This window comes from Trichomycterus rosablanca, chromosome 11 (assembly GCF_030014385.1).
Source record: "Trichomycterus rosablanca isolate fTriRos1 chromosome 11, fTriRos1.hap1, whole genome shotgun sequence".
NCBI classification, from domain to species: Eukaryota; Metazoa; Chordata; class Actinopteri; order Siluriformes; family Trichomycteridae; genus Trichomycterus; species Trichomycterus rosablanca.
In genome coordinates, this window is record NC_085998.1 from 17,283,990 (window position 1) to 17,310,313 (window position 26,324).

At 38.5% G+C, this 26,324-nt stretch overlaps 1 protein-coding gene across 1 annotated transcript in view; it reads right to left on the reverse strand.

Moving 5' to 3' along the window:
- Window positions 1-26,324, reverse strand: part of LOC134323526 (RNA-binding Raly-like protein) — a 111,240-nt gene that overhangs the window by 77,245 nt on the left and 7,671 nt on the right. The window contains exon 2 of the mRNA XM_063005064.1: window positions 7,182-7,260. Within this exon, the coding sequence (XP_062861134.1) occupies window positions 7,182-7,260 (79 nt within the window). The remainder of the gene's footprint in view (window positions 1-7,181; window positions 7,261-26,324) is intronic.

The window sequence follows — 26,324 nt, forward strand, 5'->3', positions numbered from 1 at the left end:
CACATAAACCACTCTATAACTGAGTCCATCTTTATCTTTACCACACAAACCATTCTATAACAGTCCATCTTTATCTTTACCACACAAACCATTCTATAACTGAGTCCATCTTTATCTTTACCACACAAACCATTCTATAACTGAGTCCATCTTTATCTTTACCACACAAATCATTCTATAACTGAGTCCATCTTCATCTTTACCACACAAATCATTCTATAACTGAGTCCATCTTCATCTTTACCACACAAACCATTCTATAACTGAGTCCATCTTTATCTTTACCACATAAACCACTCTATAACTGAGTCCATCTTCATCTTTACCACATAAACCACTCTATAACTGAGTCCATCTTCACCTTTACCACATAAACCACTCTATAACTGAGTCCATCTTTATCTTTACCACACAAACCATTCTATAACTGAGTCCATCTTCATCTTTACCACACAAACCACTCTATAACTGAGTCCATCTTTATCTTTACCACACAAACCATTCTATAACTGAGTCCATCTTTATCTTTACCACACAAACCATTCTATAACTGAGTCCATCTTCATCTTTACCACACAAACCACTCTATAACTGAGTCCATCTTTATCTTTACCACACAAACCATTCTATAACTGAGTCCATCTTCACCACACAAACCATTCTATAACTGAGTCCATCTTCATCTTTACCACACAAACCATTCTATAACTGAGTCCATCTTCATCTTTACCACACAAACCACTATCAAACTGAGTCTTTCTTCATCTTTACCACACAAACCATTCTATAACTGAGTCCATCTTTATCTTTACCACATAAACCACTCTATAACTGAGTCCATCTTTATCTTTACCACATAAACCACTCTCAAACTGAGTCTTTCTTCATCTTTACCACACAAACCATTCTCAAACTGAGTCCTTGTTCATTTTTATTACACAAACCATTCTATAACTGAGTCCATCTTCATCTTTACCACACAAACCACTATCAAACTGAGTCTTTCTTCATCTTTACCACACAAACCATTCTATAACTGAGTCCATCTTTATCTTTACCACATAAACCACTCTATAACTGAGTCCATCTTTATCTTTACCACATAAACCACTCTCAAACTGAGTCTTTCTTCATCTTTACCACACAAACCATTCTCAAACTGAGTCCTTGTTCATTTTTATTACACAAACCACACTGAAACTAAGTCCATCTTCATCTTCGTTCTACAAACCACTCTCAAACTGTCCTTGTTCATTTTCATTCCACAAACCACCCTAAACTGAGTCCATCTTTATCTTCACCACACAAACCACACTCAAACTGAGTCCTTGTTCATCCTTATCCCACAAACCACTCTCAAACTGTATCCTTGTTCATTTTTATTACACAAACTACACTGAAACTAAGTCCATCTTCATCTTCGCCCTACAAACCACTCTCAAACTGTCCTTGTTCATTTTCATTCCACAAACCACCCTAAACTGAGTCCATCTTTATCTTTACCACACAAACCACACAAACCACACTCAAACTGCGTCCTTGTTCATCTTCATCCCACAAACCACTCTCAAACTGAGTCCATCTTCATCTTTACCACACAAACCACCCTCAAACTGAGTCCTTGTTCATCTTTACCCCACAAACCACTCTCAAACTGAGTCCATCTTTATCTTTACCACACAAACCACCCTCAAAGTGACCCCACAAACCACTCTATACTAAATCTAAGCCCATCTTCATCACACAAACCACTCTCAAACTGAGTTCATCTGCATCTTTACTAAACAAACTAACCAAATCTAAGCCCATCTTCATCTTCACCACACAAACCACTCTCAAACTGACTCCACCTTCATCCTTACTAAACAAATTAATTTTAAACTTAGCCCTTCTTTATCGTCTATTATACAAACCATTGACTGGTTACAAGGGTGAAATCAAAAAACATCTTTTTCTGTGTTACACAAAAACACATACAAACTGTTCTCATCATCATTACCATACAAACCCACTTTTAGGGAACTCATTCATTCTCACTGTCTTGCCCTCTCTGCCTCTGTCTAATTCTTTCCGCTCCACACGTCTTTGATATGAGAAAAGCTTAAAACTAAAATGATTGATGAGATAGAACATGAATTTCTGGGCATGCCTCTAAATCTCTACTGTCTGGATCAAATTTATGATGATTGCTGGAGATGTACTGTTTGATGTCTAGTCTTGCACCGGCAGTGTCCCGAAACATGGCCTACACACTCCACAAGCACAACCACAAGCACAGTCATTTATATCCACACCAATATATACTATATTGTAAAAAAAATGTTCTACCACTTCTTTTTATATGTAAATGTACACCCAGAGCATATATCCAGTTAAAAATTACGCACATTATGTTTTTAATGGTGGGGAAAAGTATTAAGTCACTATAAATGTATTTTTATGTAAAGGTTACTTTAAAAAAATAATGCTGCAAATTAATTGAAAATTGCACATGGTTTTAGTATAAAATATATCAGCATTGTTCAAAGATTCAAGGCAATGAGTTATAACCTTATTGTAGGTGAAGGAGCTTTCTAGTTCCCAGGGACAAAATTATTAATTAGCACTTAAATGAAAAAAGCAACAGAGTCATTGCAAACACTTTAAAAACAAATACAAATAAAAACAGTGAAGTTTGTTGAACCACAAATTGTCTCTGGAGAGATGCAAAAAAGATCACTAGAAAAGAGTTGCAGGATGACAGTAGAAGCAACAGATACTGGCACACGGTTAGACAATGGTCACTCCAAAAAAGGGAGGTTATGCCTTCTCTGGGGCAATCCACTTGCTCATGGTGGTTCCATAGTGAGTCAAAAATGCCACAACACTGGGGCAATTTCCAGAACAAAAACTTTCTAGTCTAAGAATGTTTTCATAATGCATCTAGAAATGCCCATACATACTGTTGAAACCATTTAGAAATTGTTTAGATATAAATTCTTCATAAATAGAATGGCTTTTTACTTGTCAATTATAAATATTGCAGTACAATGAGATTATTTTTCTACAAATTCCAGCTTGTTCAGAAGCTGGAGTCAGAGCCTATGGTCAGCCATTGCACAATGCTCCTGGAGCTGAGAGGGATAAGGGCCTTGCTCAAGGACCCCACAGCAGTTGCATGGCAGAGCCGTTCTAACTCACAATATTCCGATTGACAGGCCAAAGATCTACCCACTAGGCTTCCACTGTCATATAATATAAATATACACAGATCAGCCATAACATTAAAACCACCTCCTTGTTTCTACACTCACTGTCCATTTTATCAGCTCCATTTACCATATAGAAGCACTTTGTAGTTCTACAATTACTGACTGTAGTCCATCTGTTTCTCTGCATGCTTTGTTAGCCCCCTTTCATGCTGTTCTTCAATGGTCAGGACTCTCCACCACTACAGAGTAGGTATTATTTAGGTGGTGGATCATTCTCAGTACTGCAGTGACAATGACATGGTGGTGGTGTGTTAGTGTGTGTTGTGCTGGTATGAGTGGATCAGACACAGCAGCACTGCTGGAGTTTTTAAACACCTCACTGTCACTGCTGGACTGAGAATAGTCCACCAACCAAAAATATCCAGCCAACAGCACCCTGTGGGCAGCGTTCTGTGACCTGATGAAGGTCTAGAAGATGACCAACTCAAACAGCAGCAATAGATGAGCGATCGTCTCTGACTTTACATCTACAAGGTGGACACAGTATTTAAAAACTCCAGCAGTGCTGCTGTGTCTGATCCACTCATACCAGCACAACACACACTAACACACCACCACCATGTCATTGTCACTGCAGTGCTGAGAATCATCCACCACCTAAATAATACCTACTCTGTGGTGGTCCTGACCATTGAAGAACAGGGTGAAAGCAGGCTACAAAGGTATGTAGAGAAAAAGATGGACTACAGTCAGTAATTGTAGAACTACAAAGTGCTTCTATATGGTAAGTGAAGCTGATAAAATGGACAGTGAGTGTAGAAACAAGGTAAGTGTAAGTAGGTTTGTATCTTAAGATACAATTGTGGGAACAAAACCACAATCTGCTGTGTTAGTTTGTCTTGCAACTGCTAGAGATAACATTTCTACCAATGCAACTTTAAATGTCAGCTCCTTAAACACCGTGGAAGTACAATGTACTTCTGGGTATTAAATGATAAAGGAGATGAATATTTAAAATGTGTTCTAATTTTACTTCCACTTTTTTTGTCACTGCCTTCAGTAAGACTTCATAGAACTGAATTCTGAATGCTGTAGAAGAATAGAGCAGTTTTAGTAGCTTAACGCACACATAAAGTACAGCAGCATGGGTCCTGGAGACCTGTGTTTGATCCCAGGCTCTGGTCACTTTGGTCTGTAAGAGTTTCATAGGGGTTTCCAGGTACTCTGGTATTCTTATACTGTACATCTCAAAACAGGTTTGTTGGTGGTGGCTACTCTAAATTATCAGTGAGTGAGTGTGCTTGTGTGATTTCCTATTCAGAGTGAATCCTTGCCTTGCACATAGTGTAGTTGCTGAAATCCCAGTGAAGCACTACATCATACGCAATCCTAAAGCAAAAGCAAAACTCAAAAACACTATGGTAACCATGGAAATAAATTTAAGTAGCAATGTCTTGTTTTTAGTTGCAGCTGTTTTGGATGTGAACACTAAATGGCCTGTATACAAGTATGTGGACACATGATAATAAGCCCTGTGGAAATCCCTTTTTAAAACATGAGCATTAATATGGAGTTAGTCCTACATTTTTTCAGCTAGGGAGGACTGCTTTGGAGAGCATTTTTGGAGCATAATTTAATCGATTTAGTAATTGGTATGGCTGAAAAACCTGAATTCCTAAATTATTAAGGGAGTGTTAACATACTTTTGGTTATATAGTGTATCAGCCTAATAAATCAATAGCTAACTAGTGAAAATCATTATTTTTTAAAGAAGAACAGTACAAAATGAGTCACCTAGAACTATGCAATACATTATGTAAACCAAAACAAGACAGCAATTGGAATGTTACACAGTTGTTAGTATGCATTATAAAGTTGTAACATTTCCCAGTTAAATACATCAGTTTATTAAGTTGTGCCCTTGCTTTTTATGAGGTCATAATAATTGGTTAGTTTGATTAGATGCCTTAACCTATGACAAAATTGTCACGAATGCAGCCTGTGTGGTCCTGGAACTCATGCACACCTGCCACGCCCACCTCTCTGGGAGCACGTGTTTGTTTTTTTGTGATTGGGTCCTTGTTAATGATCCACAGGTGCCTCCTGTTTAGGGAGAATGCTCTGCTCAGGACATTTAATCATTTATCAGTCAAGTGGGGACTATTTGACTCATGTTATGTTAGTTAGGTTTGTTATGTTGGTTAGTTCCTTGCTCTTGTTATTTTGATTTTGACTTTGACTTGTTATGGTTTGATTTGGTTTTGTTAGGACTTTGGTTTGGTTTTGCTCTTTGTCTTAGTCTAGTTCATGTTCACGCTTCTTGTCTCGTCCTAACCCTAACACATTACAAAATTGAATAGAAATGAATTTGGCCCAGGGTGCTAAGTGGCTGGTCTCTATAATACTTCACTATACTGACTGCTAACAAAGTAAAGGAATTAATGCAATTTAAAATATTACCATGGATAAAAAGCAAAACAAGCTTTCCAAGTGCATAATGAAACATACCCAGGTTCACACACATACCACAGAAACAGGTTATATATACTAGAACATTTGTGTTCATAGCATTTTTACCCTCTGTCAATATATGATTGATGGTAATGGTAAAAGGCAGAGTCATAAGCAAGTAAGATCAATTTGAGCAAAATAGATAGAAGACTCGGTGCATTAGAGATGCCAGTGCTGAGTGAGAGCAGAGAGCAGTGAAGGATGTTACAGTGTGTAATAGATAAAGACACGGTGGAGTGTGGCATCGTGTCATTTATCATATAAACTGTGTTGTGCCTGGTGGGCAAGTCAGGGTCCCGAAAGGACGTGAATCCAATCTTCTACTGTTCTCTCATTTATTTAGCTGTTTGTCTAGATCCTCACCCTTTGTGCTAAACCTCATGAGGGAATTGTCATACTGTTCAAAAAGTAAAGCAAGATTACAAAGAATTCAGTTCTTTCACCATTTTCTGTGCATAATATTGTGAAAGACTCAGGGAATCCGTAAACTTATTTACGTAGTGCCGATGTGCATGACCTTTGAGCCCTCAGTGGACATTACATAAAAGCCAACATGGTAATGTGACAAATATAGCCACATGGGCTCAGGAGTACTTCAAAACTGTTGTAACTTAACACAGTATACCTTTGCATCAAGAAATACGACCTGAAACTCTATTATACATCAATTCTATGCATAAACGCAGCTCTGGGTGGAGCTTATCTCACATGGAGGAACAGACAGTGGAAGTGTGTGCTGTGGTCAGATGACTCCATGTTTCAGCTTGTTATCAGCAAAAGGTGCTAAAGCAAACATCTGTCATGGTATTGGGGTGCATCAGTGTAGTCTAGCACATGTGTAAAGGTATAATTAACTCTGAGATGTATATTGGAATTTTAGAGAGACACATGCTGCCATAAAAGTGGAAAGTCCGGGGTTATTTCAGCAACACAATGCTAGACCTCATTCTGCACACGCTACAACAACTTGGCTACCAAAACACAAAGTGCTATTCCAAAGGATTAAAAACAGTAAAAAACATCGTCCGACTCAACTTGTTAAGGGTGTTGAAGGCATCAAATCCGAAATTTGTTTATGTTTACCAAAGTTTGTCAGTGGACAAAGACAGACTACAACAACCTGCTAAAACGGTCGTTTAAAAGGCATGTGCAAACTAACCACAACTGCTTTTTTGAAACAGCGAATGAGTTGTGTTGTTGAACTATTGTACCTTAAAAACTTAATTTAAGTCAATAGTATTTAGCAAATTTGAACTCAATGTCAGCTGAGCTGTTAATTATTTACTAAAATTAAGTAATCCCAAAGTAGCATAAAGTGGGTTCCTTACTTTTATTTTTCAAAAGTGGCAACCATACCCAAATGGCTATGTTTCCATCCTCACAGTCATATCATTTTTAAAACATGTGCATGAGTTCATCGATTAATCATGAGCATCTTGTAGCATTGGGAAATCTGTGTGTGAAAAGCTCTGCACTCACCCGTACACAGCACTGCTTGGCCTCTTGACGCCCCCCACCTTTGAGCGGCTCGAGTTCAGCTCTCCGGTCATGCTCATATCTGTGGGAAAACAACAAAGAGCTGTGAGGCAGATCCGAACCCCTAGTGCAGTCCACTCTAAAAACCAGCAGGGTCAGTTTTCTACTCTCCATCCAGCCCACAGGTCACAGGAGGGTTGGTGAGAAAAAGAATGACTCAGAAGTCAAAACAAATGTTTTAGTAGCTATAAAACTGTCTCACTTTCTCAGACAGAACAACACGGCTTTCCTGGGGATTATACCCATCACACAGACACTTTTCAAAATTCATTTGAGGAAACATGAAACCAGTGACATCCAATTTTAGGGCCTGACACAGAGGGATTGATTCTTTTGGCTTACATTACTTAGAGGCTGGTTAGCATGGCGTCAGCACCGCAGTCTCCACATGCTGGCAGAAAAGGGCACAACTGAGTGTCTGTATAAATCGCCACTGTGCACATAGATGACTTTTTTTTTTGGCTAAAGGCATAGGCGCGGAAAGGGAGGATGCTGATGTTGTCACAACAAGTGTAATGCAGTAGCACCATAAACATTCTGCAAGATTTAGGATTCCTTTCTGGAAGCCTCATCATAGCATATTTGTAGGTAAATTGCAGGCAGCAAATGAGATTACTAATAATACCTGTAACAGCAGCTATGATAAAATTCTGTTTGTAAGATCACTGCCAAACAGTTAATGCTTTTGAGCTATTTATTTCAGTCCCTCTGTGCATGTGTGCATTTTTATTGAGTTTCTTCATATATTCAGATTCATTTGGCAAGCATCCTACAGCCAGAAGTATTTGGAAACATCCTCACCCTTTGTGCCAAACTTCATGAGGGAATTGGCATACAGTTCCCAAAGTAAAGCAAGATTACAAATAATTCATGTTCATCAACATTTTCTGTACATGAAGTACATGTTGTAGCCTAGCGGTCAAGGTACTGGACTAGTAATCAAAGCCCAACCACTGCTAGGTTGCTGCTGTTGGGCCCTTGAGCAAGGTTCTTAACCTTCAATTGCTCAGACTGTATACTGTTACACTACTGTAAGTCGCTTTGGATAAGATTGTCTTGAAATACCAACATGATACTGTGACAAATGGGCTCAGGAAAACTGTCGTCACTTAACACAGTATGCCTTTTAATCAATAAATACAACCTGAAACTCTATGCACATAGAATAAGAAATAGCTAAATAGCTTCTGTGATCCCATCTGTTAAGCCGCTAGGCTGCAAAAGTCAACGACTGTGACTTAAGATTATGTTTATAGATTGACTGCATGCAAGGTGTTACAACAAAGGTTCTTTATAAAAAATAGTGACAAAGACATTACTGATTTATTAATTTTATGCAGTATGTGCAGCATAAATCTAACAAACCAGATACATTCCTCTTTGCTGTACAATAGTGATAAAGGTATCATGTTATATAGGTTCTTTCCAGCAGCAGCACACTAACACTCTGCTCAGAACTGATTAAAAATAAATATTGAAATTTGTTTGTTAGCTAGAAAATTAGGGCTGCCGCGATTGGTCGACATAGCTAAAAATACGCCAACGTCAGTATTTTAAGTCCATGCATAATTTTTAAAACTATGTTTACAAATGATCCTGTTTAATTTCTACAGTGTTTCCATTCATATAAGCGTTCACATAATTTCCCTCAGCACTACTTGCTGCGTGCATGACCTGAGTCGTATTTGGTCCAGTCACTGACAGTCACGGAGGCATTAAGCACAGTCTTAAAAATGCCGTCTGCAGCAGTCGGAGGCCGATTGTAGAGAGCTTTCAAAGAAAAGCTAAAAGTTTTCCAAGATCCAAATCATCAAAAGTTTTGGAATAGTTAAAACTGGCACTAAACAAAAAGGTGGTTTGTAAACTGTGCAAAGATTTGATAATATACCACAGCAGCACTAGCCCGATGTTGCACGTCTTTATTGTTTCATTATGATTCTTAGTCGCGGAGATCTTGGGATACCGTATTTCTTAGCGAGTTCAGTTAGACCACCGTGCACTTTGCTGCTTGGGCTCGAGATTTTTGCGGTTGCCGCGGTGCTAAAAGTGCAAAAAGCTTCTCATGTGAAACACTTACCACTTTGTTTACACTTTGCTTAGAATGTGAAGTCATTTTTTAGTGAATGTGTAGATTAGAATCTGGGCTCATGCTGTCGTTACTGTACACTGGACTTAATGAGACGTGCCTACCTCTAACTATTTTATTTCTGAGATAAGTTTAAGCACTTTGCTTTGTGTATGGAATGCCATAAACACATGCTGCATTTTGTTTAATATGAAGCACTTGAGAATTTGATCATATGGACATAAACCCTGTTTACATTTAGTTTTGTGCCATATGATTATGCCATACAGTTTGTTGTTAAATACAAAAAGCATAAATGAGATTCTGAATTAAATTTTTTGGAGGAAAATTAATCGTTTAGATTAATCAATTAATCGATGAAATAGTCTATAGATTAATTGATAGAAAAAAAGTCGTTAGTGGCAGCCCTATAGAAAATGACCAAAAGCATTACTGGAGTGGTTTAACAGAATGTTGATGTCTTTAGGTGGGTGATCAGAAATCTGTGGTGAGAAACCAGAATTGCTGTTCACCAAAACTTCCTAACCCACCTGGTCAAACTTGTTGTAATAAGGAATGGGTGATTGTGTAAGTATTAAACAACTAGGTTAATAAGTTTAAGTCTAAATTTCCTTGGCATTTTTTCTATTTATGTATGCATTTTCTCCTTTTTCTCCCGATTTAGCTTTACTTTCGCTGCTATGGATCTGTGATTGAGTTTGAGGAGGGTATTTTGCTGTACACTTGCCCTCCTATGCTTGCTCAGTCCTAGCGGACCCCTCCTTTACGCCCGTGCTTCTGCACAGGTACCTCGGTCTGCTAACCAGGGTTCTTGCACAGCATTTGAAGACCCCACCCACTTGGCCCGGTCATATCCCCACCCAGCAGACATGGTGGCCAACTTGTGTCTGCTGCAGGCACTGCAAAAACTTGTCAAAAACATCCCAGTAGATAAACTGGCTTCTTTTGTGAATTGGTGATGTCCTGCTACCCTGTCCAGAGTGTATTCAGTATAGTGTCTCTGTGCTAGGCTACATTGGCAGGGCTGGTAAAGGTGATACAAAGGGCAGCACAGAATAAAATTAGATCACAGTGTCAAACCCAAGTCATGCTTGCCCCTTTCTCTGACCCAGCATTCACACCGGCATACATATTAAGTCCTTTATAGCCTAATTACCCTCCATCTGCCAGAGGGGCATGAACTGCTTATTAAACTTGCTATCAAGATCACTACTGATTCATCACTCACTCTCAGTAACAGCTCTAACCTGCGGCACAGCGGCACTGTCCTCGCCACATAAAACACCAATGAATACTCAGTGCTGAAATACAAGATCAGAAAGGTCTATCGTGGAATAATAAAATACAGACAAATACAAACCCAGACAGAAGTGGTTTGCTAATCCTTTAAGACTTGTATTTAATTGAAAATTCAAGACAAAAGACAAAGTACAGTGGAACCTTGATTTAACGGACCTCCATTTAACGAAACCAAATGTCCAATTGTCTGGTCCGATTGTTTAAAATTCCCACAAGAAGCGTACCAAGACCAGTAGTTCAGTAATTGTCCACTAGCCAGTGCACGTGTCTCTGTGTACATGAGCGATAGGCTTTATTTTGTCGGGAGGCTCGCTTTGTTCAGACTCAGAATAAAAGATACTTTTAATTTCCATTATACGATCACACCAAAAAAAAATAAAAAATCTGCAGTATACAAGATAAATGAAATTTCTCCCCAGTAGTACAGTACACCAATTTTTATATTTATTAACAGGTTTTACATGGCATATTTACATATCGATTTATGCTGTTTATTTTACTGGTTATGTGCATGTAATATGTGAATGTTTAGCACTTTTGTGGACCTTGGAAAAAAACCTCACTGTTTCGGACAATCGCATTTTACAGATCAGTGCACCCCCCGTTTAGTCAGATAAATCAAGGTTGCACTGTACTTTATTTATTAGGATTTTAACGTCAGGATTTACACACTTTGGTTACATTCATGACAGAACAGGTAGTTACTCGTTACACAAGATTCATCAGTTCACAAGTTTAATGTCAAACACAGTGATGGACAATTTTGTATCTCCAAATTACCTGACTGCACGTCTTTGTACTGTGGGAGGAAACCAGAAACCCGCTCAGACACGGGGAGAACATGCAAACTCCACACAGAAAGGACTCGGACCGCCCCACCTAGGGATCAAGCCCAGGACCTTCTTGCTGTAAGGCAACAATGCTACCAACTGAGCCACCGTGCTGCCCTCCACTGTACTTCAAAATACACATTCTCATACCATGGCAGATGCTGGCTTTTAAACTCCACGTTGGTAACAATCAAGACCACAGCACACATTTGCACTTTGCATTAGTCCATCTCAGATAAGCTTGAACCAAAAGAAGTCGGTGGCTCTTCTGGATGTTGTTGATGGCTTCCACTTAACAAACTGTGTGTACTAACAAGGCCTTTCTGAAGTATTCCAGAGCCCATGTAGTTATATTCATTCTAAAAGCATGTCAGTTTGTCAAGCAAAGCAGTGTGTGGTCTGAGAAATTAAAGGTCACAGGCATTCAATATTGCTTTTTTTATCCACAGAGATTTCTCTGAATTATCTAAAGCACTTAAATGTTGTAGATTGTTGCTGGTAAAATCTCTCAATTTTTTTCAATTATGCATTAAGACTTCTGACTATGTAGTATGGACTATGTCCATCTGCATGATGTGTCTTGTCAGCCAACATCACAAATGGTTATTAAATCAAATACACATCACATTTTAGAATCAAGAATTTTTGTTTCTCTTAAGATTTATTCAGTTTTTAGTTATTTGGTAATGTAACTATAGGGTGATGTTTATTAGACTGCATGATTTACATAAAATCCTAATGAAAACATGAAATCTACATAAATATTTATAAAGACTTACAAGGACACCTGACCATTGGCTTGTTGGACATCCCATTCTGAAACTAATAACATTAAAACAAATTTGATCCAATCACAGCCTTCACTTTCTGGAAAGTTTCCACAAGACTTTAAAAGGTGTGGTCTGATTCATAACCGATAGCTCACAAAGGTCTTCTACTACACAACGCTTGTCAAACAATGTCTTTGTAGACCCCGCTTTCTGCACAGAAAGAGGTTTTGGCAGCATATAATATATTTTATAAAATACATAACTGCTTTTACACATCTGTTAGCAATGGGTTTGGCTGAAACACCTAAACTCAATCATTTGGAGTAGGGATGTAACGATGCACCACAAGACAGTTAATAACCAATTCAAAAATTCCACAATTCAAATTGATTTGACATGTAAAATGAATCGATATTCACTTTAAACAGCAGAGGGCACTGGCGCTATTCACCTTGCCTGGTTGACGCCACTGGCGCTATACGCCTGGTTGCCAGATTATGGGTTTTTCAGCCAAATTGGGCTTAATTCAAAATTGTTTTGCATAGTTTGTACCTACCTCAGAAATAGAAGGCCATTAATTTTTTAGATAATCACAAATACAGTATTTTATTTTTTAAGAGAAATAATGAAAGGAAACTTCGTCATAATTTGTCTTCAATTTCAGTTTTAAAAAATTAGGAAAAAATCGTATCATGAACCCAGTATCATGAATCGCATCGCATTGTGGGTAGAGTGTATCGTTACATCTTTAATTAGGAGGGATGTTCTTATTGTGTCAGTGACATTAGGGTATGCTCAAAGATGATGTTATTACAGGTTAGAAAGATTTAGTAGCAATCGTGGTAAATGTAAATGAGCTTCCTAACACATATCAATCAGTAAAACAGTTATCAAAATCCACAGCTGGAAATTTCACTTAATGATCAACTGCCCCCCTCAAAAGGTTTTTTACACAATATTTTATAATGTGTTTATAGACTAATGACATTGAAAATAAGAAATAAGCTAGCAGTCGACTAAAAAGATTGCATTTACAGCGTGAAGTATAAGCAAATCTAATTAACATTGGACATTTCAACAAGACAAAAATCTCAAACATAAAACCAAAATAAACTTGCCTTGCCTTGCCTTGCAATGGACTTGTTTTCTGTCTGGTGTGTGTTAATGCATTGTACCCAGTGATTCTGGGGAAACCAGACCCATTGCATCCCTGACCAGCATAAAGCTGAGATAAAAACAAGAAAAGGAAGGTTTAAACTATGTGTTTACATTTGGTGGTACATTAAATAGCAAAACAAGAGTGGTTGAAGTGTTGATTGAGTACTAGACTTACTGCAACAGTGGAGCATTTAGCCTGTAAACCAGGGATTGCAACTTCACTGCCTAATCAATGCCACCTGATGGTCAGAGATAGTGCAAGTAATGCTGGACTATTGACAAAAAGGTTGTTGTTTTCACACTGTTCAAATACTTGTTTCTGCACCCAAAATCAATTTTATGTTTGTTTTATGGAGAGCATTTTACTGCAGAATTGTGATTCCATATGTATATATATATATATATATATACAGTGTATCACAAAAGTGAGTACACCCCTCACATTTCTGCAGATATTTAAGTATATCTTTTCATGGGACAACACTGACAAAATGACACTTTGACACAATGAAAAGTAGTCTGTGTGCAGCTTATATAACAGTGTAAATTTATTCTTCCCTCAAAATAACTCAATATACAGCCATTAATGTCTAAACCACCGGCAACAAAAGTGAGTACACCCCTAAGAGACTACACCCCTAAATGTCCAAATTGAGCACTGCTTGTCATTTTCCCTCCAAAATGTCATGTGACTCGTTAGTGTTACTAGGTCTCAGGTGTGCATAGGGAGCAGGTGTGTTCAATTTAGTAGTACAGCTCTCACACTCTCTCATACTGGTCACTGAAAGTTCCAACATGGCACCTCATGGCAAAGAACTCTCTGAGGATCCTAAAAGACGAATTGTTGCGCTACATGAAGGTGGCCAAAGCTACAAGAAGATTGCCAACACCCTGAAACTGAGCTGCAGCACAGTGGCCAAGATCATCCAGCGTTTTAAAAGAGCAGGGTCCACTCAGAACAGACCTCGCGTCGGTCGTCCAAAGAAGCTGAGTGCACGTGCTCAGCGTCACATCCAACTGCTGTCTTTGAAAGATAGGCGCAGGAGTGCTGTCAGCATTGCTGCAGAGATTGAAAAGGTGGGGGGTCAGCCTGTCAGTGCTCAGACCATACGCCGCACACTACATCAAATTGGTCTGCATGGCCGTCACCCCAGAAGGAAGCCTCTTCTGAAGTCTCTACACGAGAAAGCCCGCAAACAGTTTGCTGAAGACATGTCAACAAAGGACATGGATTACTGGAACCATGTCCTATGGTCTGATGAGACCAAGATTAATTTGTTTGGTTCAGATGGTCTCAAGCATGTGTGGCGGCAATCAGGTGAGGAGTACAAAGATAAGTGTGTCATGCCTACAGTCAAGCATGGTGGTGGGAATGCCATGGTCTGGGGCTGCATGAGTGCAGCAGGTGTTGGGGAGTTACATTTCATTGAGGGACACATGAACTCTAATATGTACTGTGAAATACTGAAGCAGAGCATGATCCCCTCCCTCCGGAAACTGGGTCGCAGGGCAGTGTTCCAGCATGATAATGACCCCAAACACGCCTCTAAGATGACCACTGCTTTATTGAAGAGGCTGAGGGTAAAGGTGATGGACTGGCCAAGCATGTCTCCAGACCTAAACCCAATAGAACATCTTTGGGGCATCCTCAAGCGGAAGGTGGAGGAGCGCAAAGTCTTGAATATCCGCCAGCTCCGTGATGTCGTCATGGAGGAGTGGAAAAGCATTCCAGTGGCAACCTGTGAAGCTCTGGTAAACTCCATGCCCAGGAGAGTTAAGGCAGTTCTGGGAAATAATGGTGGCCACACAAAATATTGACACTTCAGGAACTTTCACTAAGGGGTGTACTCACTTTTGTTGCCGGTGGTTTAGACATTAATGGCTGTATATTGAGTTATTTTGAGGGAAGAATAAATTTACACTGTTATATAAGCTGCACACAGACTACTTTTCATTGTGTCAAAGTGTCATTTTGTCAGTGTTGTCCCATGAAAAGATATACTTAAATATCTGCAGAAATGTGAGGGGTGTACTCACTTTTGTGATACACTGTATATATATATATATATACTGATCAGCCATAACATTAAAACCACCTCCTTGTTTCTACACTTGCTGTCCATTTTATCAGCTCCACTTACCATATAGAAGCACTTCGTAGTTCTACAATTCCTGACTGTAGTCCATCTGTTTCTCTGCATGCTTAGCCCCCTTTCATGCTGTTCTTTAATGGTCAGGACCACTACAGAGTAGGTATTATTTAGGTGGTGGATCATTCTCAGCATGGTGGTGGTGTGTTAGTGTGTATTGTGCTGGTATGAGTGGATAACACACATCAGTGCTGATGGAGTTTTTAAACACCTCACTGTCACTGCCGGACTGAGAATAGTCCACCAACCACAAACATCCAGCCAACAGCGCCCCGTGGGCAGCGTCCTGTGACCACTGATGAAGGTCTACAAGATGACCAACTCAAACAGCAGCAATAGATGAGTACAAGGTGGACCAACAATGTAGGAGTGTCTAACAGAGTGGACAGTGAGGACACAGTATTTAAAAACTACAGCAGCACTGCTGTCTGATCCACTCATACCAGCACAACACACACTAACACACCACCACCATGTCATTGTCACTACAGTGCTGAGAGTGATCCACCACCTATATAATACCTGCTCTGTGGTGGTCCTGTGACCATTAAAGAACAGGGTAAAGCAGGCTAAAAAAGTATGTAGAGAAACAGTCAGTATTTGTGGAACTACAAAGTGCTTCTATATGGTAAGTGGAGCTGATAAAATGGACAGTGAGTGTAGAAACCAGGAGGTGGTTTTAATGTTATGGCTGATTGGTGTATATCTAAATAAAAAAGGGTTTGATAAGCACAAAATAAAGCTTTTGCTATTGTCAACCTAATCCCCTGACCAAAACCCTACAGAAACGCTGACTGGTGAGTTAAAGAGGTTCCACAAGAAAGGACCTAGATGCCTGAAGGACCTGGAAAGATTAAATATTAAGGAGAGCTGTCAATAGTCATCTCATCATACATTAAGGGAAAGGTCTTAATGCTGTCATATTGACAATAGGAGGCTGTGGAAGATACTTAGTACAGAGCTGTTCTTTTCTCTAAATGTTAATTAAAGGTTACAGTTTTCTCATATTTTCAGTCTGAGATTAAATTAATTAATCAAATACCTTCCTTTTTAACCTCTATTTCCAAGGCAGCCAAGACTTCTCGGTTCTTTGTTCAGTTTGGACCTGAGCTATATGAGAGTCCCTCAGGTTTTGACTAAATAAACTGAACTCACTAAACACATTCTGACTTGTATTTATTCAATGTCAAATCTGCTTTGTTCCTATCAGTTTAAAGGAGGAGCAGAAGCAGTATATCCTAAAGCCACACGGGTCAAAGGCACTACACACGGTGTCTGTGTGGAATTGGCAGTGTTAATCCACAGCATGATAAAGCTATTACACTAAAGAAAGGCTTCAGAACCCCTGCAATCATGCAAAACAGCATGCACTGCCTCAGGCAAGCAATTTGCTCATATGCACTGAACACGATGGAACACAATGCAATTAGCTTTCCTGCTGTGATCTCCATGAAAATAAAACACACCGACATGCCTTTAAGCTAGACTATGATGAAAATAAACAGCTGAAAAGCTTTTAAAATATACACTAGAGGATAGCATTACAGCTAAAAATTAATATATTTTCCATTTTTGGAGGTAAGCAGTGGGCGGAAGCAAGAATGTTCCCTCTAGTCTTTTTTTTTCAAAGGCTTAATTACATTAGCATCATTATTTTCAATGTTTTCGTAAGCAAGCCTCTATTGAAATCAGCCTACAATGACTCAGACAGCAACAGTAAACATTTGAAAAGGCTCAGATGTGCTGAGAGACCAGGAGAGGTTGACAGTTATGAGTAAATTCAGTAAAAGAAAGCAGCACTATGAAGTGGACAGCTGTGAAGATAAAAATGAATTTATTCCACCAATTAAACAAACACAAATTCATGCGTCTCGGCAACTGAGCCAGGGAGAGTACACAAATCGGGCATTGTCTCTGGCTCAGGAACGGGAGAATATAGGCTATAAAGTGTTCCTCTTTTCATTCAAAAGCAATCCATCAAGACCTTAAACAAGCTTTACAAGATTTATATAAGGCTGTCCTGTACACATAAATTTGTGGCTCAAAGGACCATAAAATTTAAATGTTTTGGTAAGCAGGCATGCAAAAAAAGTGGCCTGTGCTGTTTATAACAGTAGAGGGTGAGATAGATCGCTGATTATAATATGGTTTCATTTTAACCATTATTTTTACATTGAAAAAGTAAAATGACCCACACTGTATATTGTACTGGCTTCTAAACATATATTAGGTAGGTATTTTACCTAGTATAGCCAGTATGTGATGTTTTTCTAGTTTAGGTGGCTCGGAGGGTAGCACTGTCGCCTCACAGCAAGAAGGTCCTGGGTTTGCATGTTCTCCCCGTGTCTGCATGGGTTTCCATCTGGAGCTCCGGTTTCCTCCCACAGTCCAACAAACATGCAGTCAGGTTAATTGGAGACACTGAATTGCCCTATAGGTGAATGGGTGTGTGTGTGTCTGCCCTGCGATGGACTGGCGTCCTGTCCAGGGTGTTACTGTGTGCCTTGCGCCCATTGAAAAGCTGGGATAGACTCCAGCACCAACCAACACCCCCCCCCCCCTTGGATAAGCGGTTAAGAAAGTGAGAGTGAGATTAATTTAGTCTTTATGTGTTCTGTCCCTGTATTTACTATTTGTTTTTTAGTTTTTGTAACCTGTCTGTCTTGCCTGTTTTTTATTAGTGTTTTTTTAATCTTGTCCTTTTGTTTAATTAAATAAAAGTAATACATTTACTACGTCTGTGCACCTGCATCTTGCCACTTTTACAAGTCTATTGTTACATCCACAGACATCTGAAATGCCATCCTAGTTAAACCCAGCTGAGTAAGTGTGCTTATCTTCCCAATATTATTTTATTTTAAATTATTATTTAAAGGTCATTATAACAAATAAATTAAATATAACACTGAACATGTAAACAATTAGGAAAACCAATGTAAAACAATGCACATCTTTACACCTTTTAAAACAGACTATGATAAACTATGATGACGGTACATGTAGCACTAGCCAAACCTGTCAAAATACATGTATGATTTTTACCATGAAGTTACACAAGTGCCGGAAATAACCAAAACATCCACCATGTTTGTTATATTTTTTTACTTTAAATAAATGCATTAATGATGTCTTAAATATTTTAAAATCACCTCACAACAGCAACATTAAACATTTGCAAAGGCTCAGATGTGCTGAGAGACCAGGAGAGTTTGACAGTTATAAGAAAATACTGTATAGAAAAAGAAAGTAGCACTATGAAGTCTTGACAAGGCAAGTTCATATGCGGATAAGCTTTGTGTATGGAGAGCCACACCCTGATCAACACATTAATCCTCGACTCTGTGCAGACACCATCAATCAGCCAGCAGAGGTCGTAATTTCATAATTTATGAGCAGTCCCGGGTCCGGCTCCCACCCTGTATGAACAAAAAGCCAATGGTTGTTCATATAGCCACCCAGGCTTTAATTTATTTTTAACACTGATTTAAATTTTTTGGTGCTGGGTTTGTACCTTAAATGTGTCTGTTTTAGGTAAAAATGTGACATTTAGCAGACAGTGATATATAAAGTGACCTACAGTTGAGCTAAAGTAGAAGGTTAACAACAAGCTGGATTTAAACTGGATTTTTGTGCTGATGTAACAAACTTCTAAACAGCCCAAAGAAATTCATCAAACTTGTATCAGCTATTTGTTTGAAACAGATTTTTTTTTCTATTTCTATTGCCTTGGATGAGCCCATTGTGCTTGTGTATAAGTGCATGAACTAACAGTGGTTGGTGGAAGAAGAACAGCTCTTACACCTGAGGCTAAAAAACATCTTTTATTTTTCATCATTTCATCTTTTATTTAACTTATGAGAGTTTAGTACGGACAGTGCATCACCAACAGCTGTTTTATTATGTTAACATGGGAAAGCAGTATGCAATGTGAAATAACCAAATTTAAATGATGGTTAAATTAACCACAGTTGGCTGCATTCCAAACTGCACATAACTCTACTAAATAGTACTTCAAATTAGTTTACTACCAATGACTAATAGTATTCTGACAGTTTATGTATAAAGCAGACATACAGAGCTGCTTATACCTAATATTGTGTATAAACTAGAGGTGTATGAGGCACAGTATAAAACATGCCCCAGTCCTGGGCTTCTACGCATCAGTTTTGAACTGACACAGTGCTGCAGAGTTTCACATTTAACCTTCTCCTAATGCATCTAGGCAATGGGCTATCAGGAATAATATTGAGAACCTAGACTATCTACACTATAGGACCACAGGATTCCATACAGCTGGAGTCTGGATCGTCATCATTTTGAAGCATGGTGGGGAGTTAATCTTGGCTCATTGAGAGAGCTGTCCAAAATCAACTTGGATTGGAAGCAACAATTTAAGCCTGACACAACTACGGTCATACCCTGTAACTCGACATCCCTAAACTCAAAATCTTTGAAACTCGATGCCCCTCATCGAGAAATTTGTACCCTTAAACTCGACATTTATGCAATGTAAACAAAGGGGTAAGCATTAGGGCGCATTCACATGAGAAGCGGCAAAACTGCTTTTGAGCTGCTGTGCCGTTGTTTCCTATTAAGTGTGGCAGTGCTGCTTAGCTTTCTGCTGCGCTTCCCTAAGCAACGCGCAACACTTTTGCGGTATTTTTTTCGCTATGTATATTCATTTTTAACTGTTTTTCAATTGTATTTCAGTGTATTTACATTATATTTGTGTTATTGTTAGTGTATAAGTGTCAAAAACACACCATTATTTTACATTTACCTAAAATATATACAGTTCCACGGGACCATGGAACAAATTAACAGGTTTTCCATACGTCCTTATGGGAAAATATACCTTGAAACTCAACGTCTTTTAAACTCGAAGGCACTCCCAGAACCAATTGACGCCGAGTTTAACAGTACCGCTGTACACCGATAAGTGCCTGTAAGTTTGCCTGTATTTGTATATGTGAATATTTTTGGCTGTACATTTATTTTATGTTTTATATATTATCATATATATTACTTCATATTTTATGACCATTTTAACATTTTAGGAATGTGTAATTTCTCAGTGCCTCAGGTTTATATTTTATATTTAAATTTTTTTTGCAACAACCATAAAGAAATCTAGGAACCCAAAGAAATGAATAAAAAATGAATAGATCTATCTATCTATCTATCTATCTATCTATCTATCTATCTATCTATCTATCTATCTATCTATCTATCTATCTAATTAAATATCTGCTTACTGAACAATAAGGCAGCATTTACCTCAGACATAATTATGGACCTTAAAATAAACTTGTATCTGACTGAAACCTGAAAACAACCTAATGACTATCTGGCTTTGAACCTAGCCTCTCCTGTCTGCAAACCATGTACTACTGGTCATGGTGGTGGGCTTGCTGTGTTCTATCACTCCAACATCAAGGTTGAGACCATTAAATATGCTTTTTGCTTACTTTCTGAGATTCCTACTGTGCTTTGATTTTATTCAGTGTGTATGTTTTCTGACACGTACTAAAGGACATAAAGGTATACCAGCTCTCAACCACTTTGGCATGGATTTTTTAATCTCAGATCTTAAGGCTGTACTGTCTGATACACTATTCCATCTCACTCCCACAAACACCCTACTCAACGAAGAATCACTTTCAAAAACATAAAAACATCAGCCTTTTTACTTTAATAAACACACTTAATCAGTTTCCAATCTCAGAGACTACAACTTTAACCCTGAAGGCTCTGGTCAGCCATTATAAAACATTTTTTGGAAACCCTAGATATGTAAACCTAGGCAATACAAATAGATCCTCTTAGAACACATGCTGTAGCCTTTACTTGTTCTGCTCCTTGTTTTACTCCCGAGCTTTATTGTATTGTATCTACTGGTCACCAGCTAGAGTGCATGAAAAGAATGACTAGTCTGACTGTCCACGCTCTTGCCTACAAGGATTTGACCTTGCATTACAAGGAGGCAATTAAGAAAGCCAAAAGCAATCTTAGAGCACTTCTGTCTACTAAAAATAAATTGTTGTGACCCGCTAACAGTTTTCCCTTGTTGGAATTTGGGTGGAAATTTTCCATCAATCACAGCAAATGAGGAAGATTATCTCCTACCTCCAATCAATAGACATTTTTTCTGCTTTTTAACCTCTAGGGAAGAGTTCTGTGGAAAAGCTGATTAAGTCATCTAGAGTTCCTACTTGTCAACTTGATCTGACACCTACTCCTCTTGTTAAAGCTTGTCTCTTGTCTCTCCTCATTATGTCCACTTTTAACAATGACTGTCAATTGATGTGTCAAATACTTTTAGCTCTGGCATTATTCCTTCCAACCTGAAACTGGCAGCAGTCACTTCAGTTTAAAAAAAAAACTGGATTTCACCAGGAAGATCTCAGCAATTACTGTCCTGTTACTAACCTCCCTTTCCTGATGAAGTTTTTTTTAACTTGCAGTTGCTACAGAGCTCAACGAACATCTAGCCTCCAAAGTTTTGTTTAAAGAGTTCCAGTTGGGTTTAGGGAAAAATAACTACACCAAATCTGCAGTGGCTCAGTGGGTAGCACTGCCACCTACCAGCAAGAAGGTCCTGGGTTCCTATCTGTGTGGAGTTTGCATGTTTTTTTTCCCCCATGTCTATGTGTGTTTCCTCTGGGTGCTCCAGTCTCCTTCCACAGTTCAAAATCATGTTAGGCTAATTTGAGCTACTTAATTGCCATAGATGTGAAATTGTATGTGATTGTGTGTGTGTGTGTGTTTGTGTGTTTGTGCTGTGATGGACTGGCGACCTGTCCAGAGTGTTTCCTACCTTTGGTCCCGTGGTTTGTACCCACGTCGACCCTTAATAGAATAAAGCATTATTAAAACAGACAATTAATGAAAAAATGAATGACATTACTTATGACCTAATGGTTGCAGCTGATCATGGGTGTTTGAACATCCTTGTTTTGGTAGACCTGACTGCTGCTTTTGATAAAGTATGTCATAACACACTCCTGCAACAGCTTGAAAAAGTTGTTGGTATATCTGGTAATGTTTTGTCCTGGTTTCAGTCACATCTCTTAGACAGACAGCAATTTGTCTTAAAAGACAGGTTTAGGTCAGATTTATCTCTCCTTTCTTGTGGTGTTGCCCAAGGCTCAGTTCTTGGCCCACTGTTATTTATCATCTACTTTCTTCCCCTTGGTCATATCATCAGACAGCATGGTGTGCAATTCCATTGTTACACTGATGATACACAGATTTATGTACACGCTGAATCCTCACTCAACCTGCCTCCTTCTGCTCTGGTTAATTACCCTACTGATGTACAGATACGGATGAGTGCAAACTCTCTAAGGCTAAACAATTATAAGACAGGGATTATTGATTGCATTTCCAGTCACCTTAAAGAAAATAAAACATCAATCCCTGACCATCTCAGACTTTATAACATCCAACTCAGCACAGGTTAGAAGCCTTGCTGCCACCCTGGATTTAACTCTTTGATTTCATTCTTACATTAAAAACATCAACAAAACAGCTTTCATTCACCTCAGGAACATTGCCAGACTACGGCCCTTCCTTACCGACTCTCCTGGACCATTGCAACGCTGATCTTCAGGGACTCCCAGCTCAGAGTGCTAGGGTTTTCACCCACACTAGACCGTGGGAACACATCACTCCCACACTTCTACACTGGCTCTCTGTCCATTTCAGAATACAATTCAAAATACTTTTGCTAATTATGTTTGCTAGTTATTATGTCCCTGCATGACCCGGCCTCCACCTATCTTTCCAGCTTCCTTCAACCATGTTCACCTGCTTGCACTCTCCAATACTCTGATACTCATTTGCTATCTGTTCGTTCTGCTAAGCAACACACTTATAAAGATCAGACTTTTAGAATGGCAGCCCCAAACTATAGACCATACTCCAGATAAGTGCATGGTACTACAGACCACACTTCACTGTGCATGGTACCTCTATTCCTCACTTTAAAATACAAAAAAAAAAAAAAAAAAAAAAAAAAAAAAAAGCTTTTCAGCTTGCATTTAAAACAAATGACTGATGCTATCCTCTTTGGTTAATTTTTATTTTTAATTATTTTTCTCTGTTTAATTAATCACATACATTTATATTTATATATCTCTTGCATTTGCTATTATTGCTTTTTTGTATGTAGAGAAACAGATGGACTACAGTCAGTAATTGTAGAACTACAAAGTGCTTCTATATGGTAAGTGGAGCTGATAAAATGGACAGTGAGTGTAGAAACCAGGAGGTGGTTTTAATGTTATGGCTGATCAGTGTATATGAATATAGATTTTTATTTTATTTTATTTTAACCTGAGATGCATCCTACGTATATCCTGCACAGCATATAACTGACTTTTTAAAGTGCACTTAATAAACCTGTTATTCAATACAGTTGTGTGCTACTTAAACAAACATTAACACTCGAGCAATTCCCTACATAGCTGAAAGTATGAACAACCTTTCTAAGAATTAAGTTCAGGTGTTTTAGGAACATAAATTGCTACTCAGTTATACCAAATAATTAATGTTCTTTCACTTTTGTGGCAACACTTTGGAAAATATCCTTACCTGTTTTAAAATGACTTAATCTGTGTACAAAATGATAAAGACAAGGTTTGACAAGTTTAGTGTTGAGGAACTTTAATAGCCTGCACAGAGCCCTGATATCAATCCCACGGAATATACTTGGTGATTAATTCAAATGTTAATGGTTAATGGCTTCTCAGCCAACATTAGTACCTGAGCTCACAAATGCATTTCTGACTAAATAGGCACATGTTTCCTTAGAAACACTGAACAATGTGCACAAAGCCATCCCAAAATAGTGGGCACTGTTATATGTGGCTTAGATGTTTACTCAGTGAGGTCACAGTCAGGTGTTTACATATCTTAAAATATTAGGTGTATTTAATGTAGCCAGTCCATCCACCTACAGGCATGTTTTGGAAGTCAGGTGAAACCTGGAGTCTTTCTACCCCACATAGGAAGAAGCAAAGAAATATAAAATTATCTACAGACAGTAATTGGAGGTTATGTATGAACCCAGGACTATGTGACTGTGCAACACTTACACTACCTGCTGGCCAAAAAAGGTACTAAGTATCCTAATACACAAGTGTAATGCATGATGCAATTCCATTGCTAATGCTCAAACCTAAGCTTGATTGCATCAGGTGTAGCACATTAATGACTTATAAAATAAAATACACTTTGATTTACCTGCTTTCTTTAAGTCGCTATAGCCAGCACTTAGAGGCCATGTCCTCTAACCATTCAATCATAAGTAGAGGAACCAGACCATGAATTAATGATCAATGACAGGCATAAATAATGAAGCAGATTGAAAAGTAATCAGCTCATGCCAGAAACTGGGCCAGCTACTGAGAGGTATTCCCTAAAGCTTTACATCTAGATAATTTTAACTGCACATGACTGAAGGTTAACAGCATACAGAACTCGGTCCTGTATCTTCCCATCTCTTACAGCGATGATAAACTGCAGTTATATGCAGATCTCTCAGTCTGGCTCTGATTTATTAAACATTTGTGTGGGAAATGACAGATTGATAAAAACCACAAGAAATGAGCTAGCTAATTCACTAACGAGGTCTACACAGAATTACATCTTTAAAAATTAACAAAATAATAAATCAATTTCATATGTATTACTAAGTGAATATGTCATTTAAGGCTCTTGTACTTGCATTTCTAACCTAGAATGCATTATACATGAAGCTGTCAACGTTTATTAATTGACTTAGCATCCACAGTGTAATATATTAAGCATGAAATTCATTTCCAGAACTGAGATTGCAATGGTAAAATAATTAGAATGAAGGGCAGGTACTAATCTGAGGCAGTTTCACACCATGGCAGATTTTGTGGCAAGAAGAGGACAATGATGAATAAAAATTTGAAATGCCAGATATCTAAATCTTAGTGATGTACTAAAGGTCATTTAAAGTGCAGTTTTAGTCTGTACAGGACATAAAACCTGTTAACTTGTACTGCTTTCCACACACTGAAGATTAAATGTACTAGGCAGTTTACACATCATGTACATTCCAAAATGCTTGTTTTGCTTCTCTCCACTGTTAATCTTCCCGGCCATCGTGATCATTGATGATCCATGGCGACACGGTGGATAGTAGCTCTGTACATCCTTCTGTCTTCAGCCATTTTGATTAATGTTGATATTGTAGTGTTCTCTGTGATGTTGTCAATCCATCGTGTTGCAGGTCTTTCACGTCCACGTTTTCCACTAACTTTGCCGAGCATGATATCTTTCTCCAGTGATTGGTGTTTAGCAATATGTCCAAAGTAAGGTAGTCGTATCTTTGCTACTTTTGCTCGTAATCTCATTTCGGGTTTGATTTCATCCAGTATCGATTGATTAGTTCTCCTGGCTGTCCATGGCACTCGGAGAATCCTTCTCCAACACCACATCTCGAAACTGTCTATCTTCTTCCAATCAGTCTTCTTGATTGTCCAGCTTTCACATCCATACATCATAGTTGGAAGCACCAGACAGTTTACTAGTCATACCTTGGTTCTAAGCCTGATGTCTTTGCATTTCCATACTTTGTCCATATCTTTCAGTGCTGTCTTGCCTATAGCGATTCTTCGTCTGATTTCTTCTGTATTCGAGGCCTTGTTGTTTACGATTGATCCGAGCAAGGTGAAATCATTGACTATTTCAATGGTTTCCCCATCTATCTCAAATTTATCCCTGCTGTTTGTGGCTAGTATTTTTGTCTTCTTCATATT